The 8,865-nt window shown below is 39.9% G+C and overlaps 1 protein-coding gene and 1 long non-coding RNA gene across 3 annotated transcripts in view; one reads left to right on the top strand and one right to left on the bottom strand.

Moving 5' to 3' along the window:
* Window positions 1-218: 218 nt before the first annotated feature.
* LOC108731835 (uncharacterized) overlaps window positions 219-8,865 on the bottom strand; it is a 10,978-nt gene continuing 2,331 nt past the window's right edge. Inside the window, exons 2-3 of the long non-coding RNA XR_001937040.1 lie at window positions 804-806; window positions 219-230 (exon numbers count right to left, since the gene is read on the bottom strand). This is a non-coding gene — a long non-coding RNA (uncharacterized lncRNA). The remainder of the gene's footprint in view (window positions 231-803; window positions 807-8,865) is intronic.
* Window positions 7,254-8,354, top strand: LOC108731833 (THAP domain-containing protein 4). 2 transcript variants are annotated; one of them, XM_018462354.1, is made up of 3 exons: window positions 7,254-7,420; window positions 7,791-7,953; window positions 8,059-8,354. In XM_018462354.1, the coding sequence occupies exons 2-3, from the start codon at window positions 7,795-7,797 to the stop codon at window positions 8,263-8,265; spliced, it is 366 nt and encodes a 121-aa protein (XP_018317856.1). In that variant the 5' UTR covers window positions 7,254-7,420; window positions 7,791-7,794; the 3' UTR covers window positions 8,266-8,354. The 2 variants fall into 2 exon arrangements, with proteins under 2 accessions (XP_018317856.1, XP_018317855.1); XM_018462353.1 differs by having other exon boundaries at window positions 7,254-7,953.

Here is an 8,865-nt window from a genome sequence, read left to right as displayed (position 1 = left end):
AATCTATTGGAGTTAAATCGAGTGATCTTGCTGGCCAGTATTGCGGTCCATTGCGTCCTATCCATCTATTTGGATAAATTGTATCTAAAAAACGACAAACATTTCTAGATGTATGCGTAGGTGCATCATCATGTTGAAAAATCATATTCCTTCTAAGATGCAATGGAACGTTCTCTAACAGAATCGGTAAATCATTTTCCAAAAAATTTTTATAAATTTCACCATTTACCCTGGGAGGCAATTCAAATGGACCAATCCGTATAATAAAATAAGACATTATAATTAAAAAATAAGACATAATAAAAAAATTTAATTTTGATTATTATTATATTGTATTTAAAATATTTAGAAATTATTAATTATTATTAATTCTCTACGAAAAACGGTACGCGCATAATGTTGACAAAAGTTACAAAATATCCTACTATTGTGTTATTTAAAATTCCAGCCCATAAATTAATTTTGAATCTGTGTTGGAAGTTGTGAATCATGTACTCGTGAGGATTATCCTGAGATCATACATGATAATTATGAACATTAAAAAGACCCTCACGAGTAAATAAGCATTCATCGGTGAACATTACAGTTCGCATTATTCCGGCTATTGCCCTTCTTGTTGCAGCATCCACTCACAAAAATTTCTTCTTTGTGCATAATCTTGCGGCATCAAATGTTGTACTTTTGTGTAGTGCATGTAATTGGTTTTTCTTTAATATATTGTTAACTGTTGATTTCATCATTCCAAATGTACGACTAATTTGTCGAATACTCGTTGAAGAGTCTTCCTCTATAGCGGATAGTACAGCCTCTTCATTATGTACATTACGGACATAAAAATGACGACCTACGACATTTCTCCTTATTAGTGCAAATAATCCTGATGTACGAGCTCTATTTATCAGATTAAGAAAAACACTCGGTCTTGGAGCTCTATGATTCGGAAATTGTTCTACATATCTGCGTGCAGCTTCGTGTGCATTCTGATTACTTGCGCCATAAATGAGGAACATATCGTAATATTTTTGGTTAGTATAGTCCATGTTGTATTCACTAAACGAAAAAATAAATATTCAATGATATTTCTTATTACTTAATATGGCGAAGAGGCTAATTTCACGCGTAAAGAAAATTGTGAAGTTGTGCGCAGATATGCAAAACAATTTCCGATAAATCAGTTTTCGCGTTTAGTACTTTCCGTTGTGCCGCTCCTGAGCGCGCCAACTTTAGATGATATGATTCGTTAATTTTAAACGCTTATAATTCAAAAATTATTATAGCCTCATCATTTTGGTATTAGAATTTTCGTTTCAAAATGATCTCAAGAATCTCCCGTTAAGCGTTGTTCGTCTTTTCCTGGACACCCTGTATATATATATATATATATTGCGACCGCACTCACGAGAGTGATGTCGCGCGTTCGCGAGTATTGCTCTACCTCTCTTTAGTCGATACCTTCACGACAACATTAAAAAGGCTTAACGCCACAACGGCTTTCTCAAATTTTACATATTCTAAACTTCAACGTCAATGATTGGGCGCCAGGCACGAGAGAGCGTGCCCCTCTTTCTTAAATCTTTTCGGTACGTTCTCACTCGAAAATACAGAGGTGTAGAGAATCACGAACACGGACGGCTCTAATAACCGACTGCTCAGCCACGATAATGGCAGAGGGAGTGGTTCGTGGTCGGGAACGGAGGATCTTTTGGAGAACGAGTAAGGCAAGATAACAGTAAAATAGACAGAATTAATAACAATGATATAATAACAAATATATTCTCTGAATCAATTACACGGTTTCCGACGTACAGGCAGACGGATTAACTCTGCGGTATGCAAACGCTCTGGCCTCCGCGATACGTTCTCGACATGCGGTATTAAGTAACCGCTTCTCTTCTCTGATGGATGAGCTCTCGATTCTATCGTAATTCTACGCGACGCATGTATCGCGGTTACGGAAATCCATGGCGCAGTTACGAAAATCTTCGGAATGAACACGCGAGAACATCCTCTGAAATCTAGGATCTACTATGACAACGATAGTACGCGGCACGAAACGGAGACGCAACAGTACAAAATTACGGCACAACAATACGATAATAAATTATGACGCGACGATACGATACAGAATTATGACGCGTCGATACGATACAGAATGACCGGGCTGTGGCCGCGGCGGGCGTGCAAAATAACTGACTCGAAATTATAACGAAACCAAAACGATATCGGACGGGATGGCACGATCACGCGGTGCGCGCGTGCAGCCGCGACACAGTTACTCGCGAAAGGATCCAACCCCACGGGATCCAACGACAATTTCGCGGATGCGTGCGATCCCTCTGATTCGGAAATCGGCGGCTTTACAATACGTTAAGTTCGTCTCACCACGCAGTCCTCTCGATACTTTCCGCTGATGTCCTGCGTCCTCTCGCACATGCGTTCGCTCGGGAGTCCACAGCGCAAGTGTCGGGCCCGTGGTCCCTTCGGGGGCGCGCAGGCGACCGTGGGCCCACGTGATAAGCCTTATCGGCCCTGATTGGACGCGAGCCATCTCGCAAGCTTCAGCGAGTCCTCGCAACTTGCTATCGCGTCGCGTGTCCTAGATCCTTGAGCGCGCGGGATTCGACTTAACGCTGGCGTCGTTTCGGCTGCTCGCAACGGTCCCCTCTGGATTGCTTTTGCCGGCATGTCGTTAGGATTCGATGGGTTCCTTTATAGACAGGCTCGGCCTCCGGATCCGATGTCTCCTCTCAGCAGAGGCTTCCTTGCGGCAACGACAGTGGTACGGCAACGACAGTGGTCCTTGCGGGGTCCCTCGCTCGTACTATGGCAGAGGGTGGCCATCCCCTCACGCCGCCTTAGTCGCTCCCACGGCATAATCGCCTGTAAGAAGTTCAGCTACAGGGAAACAAGTTATGCTCAGGGCGTTATCTCGATAATATAGAACGGTATCACCTGTGCGCTATCGCTCCTCCGAGTGGCCCCGGGCCTCCAATATGGTCTTCTATCCTCTTCTTTGCTGCCTCCTTGAGGTGGTGAGGATGTGTCATACATTAAATTACCTACCGCAGCCGCCGATACTAAAAATCTCAAATAAATTCGCAAAAAGGAACAACAATATCACGCGAAACGCAACGATAAAAATCTTCAAATTATCGCTCGAAAATCGCAACAAGCGTCGGCACGCTCGCCCTGCGCGTCGGGAGGACACAGGACAAATTTGCCGCGCAACTTCGGCCAGGTCGAATGACCCTTGTGACGGACGGTGAAAAACGTCACCTCACAATATATATATAGATAAAATAGATTATATATATATAGAAAAAATAAGTAAAATAAGTATACATGTATAGATTAACTGATTGTTCACATTTATTCGCTTTTTTGCTTCCTTCCTCCCATCATTCCATACCACTGCGGTATCGTATACGTTGCGACTCTTAACACTCGCGTTACGTATCATCGCGCTTATATTAAGCGTTCAAATCTGCGATAGATTTAAGATCTTTTCTAGAGATAATTAATTGCGAAAAGGTTCGTACTAGGGAGAAATATGAAGCTGTATAGGGGAAAACCAATAAGTATGGTAAATATATAATTACTTGATTAAACATATCTCCATCTTCACATTTTATCGTTCCTTCTTTTCTTCCTTCTTCGCCGTATCGTATTATGCGCACATCATCGAACGCGACGGTATGGACATATCGCGCTGTTACTAAATAATAGATGCGCGCAAACATAAAATGTAAAGTTATAAAAATAAAAAATAAAATAAAATAATTGAAATAAATAAAATAAAAACTAAAAAAAAATAAAAAATAAAATAACTTTGCGTTAAGAAGAAAAAATACAGCTGCATAAGAAGAAGATACCGCATAAGAGCGAGAGAGATGGTGAGTATACATGAGTTGCGTTCGGCAATGTAAATCTGAAATGCGAGTTAGCAGATGGTGAGCTTGATCACGTGATCTTCGAGCAAACCGAGTGCCAAAAATTAATTTCGGACGCATCCGAACAGAGCTGTCATTTAACGTCATTTAAGGTTATAGCAAATGTTTAGAAGATCCCGGCCGCCTCAAATATTGATAAAAATGCACTCAATCGGTGCGTTTTCGCGTAAAAATAAAGATTTGACAAGAAAAAAAGTATCGCTCTACCCTCTGGGAACTGAGATATTAATCATTAAAGTCGACAACTATTCAGGTTAGGAAATCTGTCACAGTGGTTCACTGTTTTAAAAACACAAATTCACTGTTTTAGCAGAGTATTTATTTTTAATGCAGAAAGATTTTTAATTTGTAGCGTTACTTATGAGTAACATATTTCAACTGCGTGGAAGAGATTCAGGTGAAACTTGGCGAACGCGTGCGCCGACCAGGGGGTCAATTATATAACTCGAAATAAGGTGAAAATTATAAAAGTGAGCAAATTCACTAGAATATTCATCATTTAATTGGTCAATAACTAGTGAATTTGCTCACTTTTGTAATTTTCACCTCATTTCAAGATACACAATCAACTCCCAGGACCTCTGAAAAGGTTATGAATTCAATTTAGCCACGAAAACTTGCATTAACTCCACGAGCTCGATCTTTGAATCTAGAGTGGATTGAGGAGCTCGATTAGCTCTAGAAATGTTAATATCGAACGCAGATGAGATGACATGTAGCAGAAAGATACGAGTTACCGAACGATTTGCGAGGTGAAAGAGCAAACGGATGCCTCCGATTTGCAATGCCGAACGCACCTATGGTAAGTATACATGGTAAGTATAGCGGGGACCGCGCCCGGCGACGTGGGCAGCGGCGGCGGCCCACGCGCGATGGCGGCTGCGGACTGCGCCCGGAGGCCCCACGCGACGGCAGATCGCGACGCGCAATGGAATTTTCTACACTCTGTGACGTCACCTCCTGTGATCATCATCCTCCCCTCGCCTGTGATGTCGTTATCCTCCCCCGTGACGTCAACCTCTTCGCCTGGTGACATCACCCCTCTCTCCCCTCCGCGGACCCCCCGCGCCGCGGGGATCCTCCTGCGCCTCACCCCCCCACCCCTCAGAGCTCCAGAATTAGGATCGGTGTTACTACCCTACCCATCGAACAGCTGGAAGAATTCTGTCGTGCCAAACGTCCGCGGCTCGTCGTGGGACACAGACAATGCTTGGTGGCGAGGATCGCGCGACTCGCGGGTGCAAAGACTCAATTGGAGCGACGTTTCGTGCATGTTGGTGGCGAATACGCGAGTGATGACAACAGATCTCGTCTAAGAGATCGACGCTGCGTTCGAGAGTTGTGTTCTGATCAGTGCGGTGATCAACGCGGAGTATATCAAGCGGTTTTTAAAAGACGCTGGCAATATAGTGCTCGAGCGAGTGGGAGATGCTGTAATTTTCACCTCATTTCAAGATACATAATCGACTCTCAGGACCTCTGAAAAGGTTATGAATTCAATTTAGGCACGAAAACTTGCATTAGCTCCACGAACTCAATCTTTGAATCCAGAGTGGATTGAGGAGATCGATTAGCTCTAGAAATGTTAATACCGAACGCAGATGAGATGACATGTAGCAGAAAGATACGAGTTGCCGAAGAGAGATACAGTAGTATGAAGGTGAACACTGCGTTCAACGGTAAGTTTGTGACGAACGATAAACGTGCCAACACTAAGAACAGTGAGACATATCGATACATCGATTTGCGCGAATGATACGAACGATATGTCATCTAGCCTACGTTGGTGTCGCTCGAAGAGTTCCAGGAACGCGACAGCGGGTGAGCGCTGTCGCGAATCCTCAATTTAACTATCAACGTGAACAAACTACATCCCATACGTGTGGGATACCACATAGACGTGCCGCGGGAAATAGCGACGAAACGAGTGGTGATCAGTATGCGTTCGACGGACAATGCGTGCTTCGCGTAGTCGGTGGTCGCCGCTCTATACAGCAGAAAGAAATGTAGATCGTGAATCATCGTAGCATTACATGTCGGTGTTGAACCTCGCGGGCATTGAGTTTCCGATGACATTAAAAAACATTCCGAAATTCGAACATTTGAACGCGGTGTCGACCAACGTATATAGCATCGAGAATAAACAGGTCCTTCCACTGCGGCTCACCGGCAACAAGAAGGAGAAGCATGTCAAGAAGCATGTCATACTGTATCTCCAAGATCCACGCGACGACAGTCTCGGCCACTTTTCGTGGATCAAAAATCTGTCGTCTCGTGAGTTCGCAATTCACCAAAAAAGAGCACAAGAATTTTTTTTGCAACCGGTAAGTATAAGAAAAGTTGATAAAAAAAAACAATATTTAAAAAACAGTAAAAAGAAATAGAAAAATGATTTCTCTATTATTGGCAGGTGCCTCCATTATTTTAGCTCGAGCGCAAGGTTGGAGATTCACAAAGAAGACTGTTGTTACGTCCAACTCCTAATATATGAATGGATTGATTTAGAGAAAGAAGGAATGAGAAGGATGGAGTATGGAAGGACGTTAGAACAGACGCTTTGTCTCGCATGCATCCGAGTGGAAGGGGATGGAGCGAGTCGAACGCACTTAGGTGACTCCGAAATATGGGTCAATGTTCCAATAAGACGTTATGACTCCGTTTTCAAGAGTCGTACGATCGTGGGTCCTATTGTAGGTCAAGGAACTGAATCCCTTTACCCGGGACAGGACCGTGTGCAAATCTTTATTAGCAGGATGAAGATACGAGGAAATAAAAATGAATGACAAATAAAATGTTCTAGTTAAAAATATATATGTAAATTATACATTTATTTATTAGAGTCAACTAGCATATTGAATAACTGAAGTAATAATTTTACAGCTTATTGTTTTTATATGGTTAAATTAAGATTTAGAAATTTAGGATTTATTGGATAAATAACGGCGTGCGTGATGTGTGAACGTTTGCTGTATGTGTGTGTATGTGTTAACGTACATCAATTCGGACTTAAATAATAAATACAAAGAAAAGGTGTCGTATAATTAAGTGAGTGAGCGTGTGTATGTTCGAAGGAAAGAAATTGCGGGGGGGATGAAAATGAAATAAAATTAAAATAAAAAAAAATTTATTGAACTTCGTTAATGATGCATAAGGAGGGGGGAACGAAATTTAAGAAAAACGCTACTGGGACTAGAAAAAGATGGAGAGAGTGAGGAAGAAAGACAGAGATAGAGCATCTGAAGGTTATCCGGTTATGGCGTTTCGGACTTCGTCGGGATTAGAGTCCTAGATATCAGAGAAGCGCAACCGGTGTTCCGCATTCTGATTCGCTGTTACAGTCACGTGGCTTGGCAGCCATTTATAATACTAGTGACATACTTCTATTTCATTTTATCCTACAATTCTATCTCACATTATCTTACACGTTCTATCCTAGGCAAATGAAAGTTTTATGTTACCATTTTTTATGCGTAAGTTTAAACATTTTAATTGCATATAATGATATATATGTGCTTTGGCACATAAGATTATTGTTTAATCTTTTAAAATATTATTTACATAGGCTGCTTTCCTTTTAGGAGACACAAATCGACACAGTATAACACTCAAACACAGTTTGTCACACATACTCTGACTCTCCTCTCGAGCAGAGGCGAAGTGTGTCGAGTTTGATAAAAAATTGTAAATGGAAAGCGATGTGTGTCGATTTGTGTCTCCTAAAAGGAAAGCAGCGATAGAAGAATGTAACATAACCTCGGAACTCAATGATTTTTATGAGAGTATGAATACAAGGATTATTGCCACAACACTTTATGATTATATTATTTTCTCTTTAATTAGCGATATGGTAAAAAGATGCTCAGCTCCGGACTGTCCGATAAATGCAGGACAGAAAATTTATATGCCATATTTTCTCAAGGATTCTAAGTACCGTGAAATATGGAAAAAAAGAGTTAATCGAGGTCCAAATTGGTCTCCTGGCAAGACTGGAGTTCTTTGTGAAGTAAGTGTAAACTTTAAATTTTTCCTAATATTTGTTTTAAAATATTGTATGTATAATTACACATATATACTCGTATGTATAAACAATTATTTCTTTTATTAATAGTTTCATTTTGAAGAAGATCAATTTGAACAAATGAGAGTTGATGGGAAGAAAAAATTAAAATCACATGCTGTGCCTAGTAAATTTGTAAGAAAGAATCAGAGTATTACTGAGCATTCCTACGTAATCAGTCGACAACCTTTTAGTGATTTGACTAATTCTAAAAACAGACCTGATAAGCTAAAAGAAGATTCAACGACAATTCTGTAATTAACTTACTATAATTGATAATTATTTACACACCGCGCATATACTCTTTCATGCTATCTAACGATTACTATATTAAAGTACATTGTGTATCGGGCTACTTTTTTCTCAGTCTTCTCTTTTAATGAAATAAGGAAATTTTATTTTGAACTTTGTAATAGCTCACACTTTCTAAACTTTTTTTTAATAATTGTAAGCAATTAATGTTACAGGAAAACTTGTGATATTAGATAAATAATGCCAAAGGATGTAAACAGTTCCTAAAGTTTATTTTAATAATATATTTATTTTCGGTATAGATAACAAAGAAAACTATAATTTTATTGTTTCTGTAAAAAGTTTATTTGTTCCATGCTTATGATTTAATACATGTTTAAATTGTGATACATTCTGCATTTGTCTTTCTACTTACTAAACTTGGTTTAAAAATTTTGTTTTAAAACATTTATTATAAGAAGAGAATATATATATATATATATAAACATAGTTATAGTCTTAAATAAGATAAGATAGAACTGTGATATATCTTATCAATGAGAATGTTTTATGTACAAATTTTTTAAAATAAAAGATTGATATTGAAACATATGATTTATTTTTTAT

The sequence above is a fragment of the Mycetomoellerius zeteki genome, unplaced genomic scaffold (genome assembly GCF_001594055.1).
Source record: "Mycetomoellerius zeteki isolate Tzet28-1 unplaced genomic scaffold, Tzet1.0 scaffold139, whole genome shotgun sequence".
In the NCBI taxonomy this organism is placed as follows: domain Eukaryota; kingdom Metazoa; phylum Arthropoda; class Insecta; order Hymenoptera; family Formicidae; genus Mycetomoellerius; species Mycetomoellerius zeteki.
The sequence above is the reverse complement of the archived record's forward strand: the minus strand, read 5'-3'. Positions and strand labels throughout refer to the sequence as shown.

Bases quoted from the DNA above. Each gene is read 5' to 3' on its own strand.
- LOC108731833 (XM_018462353.1), top strand. From the start codon at position 7,636: ATGGAAAGCGATGTGTGTCGATTTGTGTCTCCTAAAAGGAAAGCAGCG. The intron at 7,954-8,058 runs GTAAGTGTAAAC...TTTTATTAATAG, and splicing joins AGACTGGAGTTCTTTGTGAA to TTTCATTTTGAAGAAGATCA.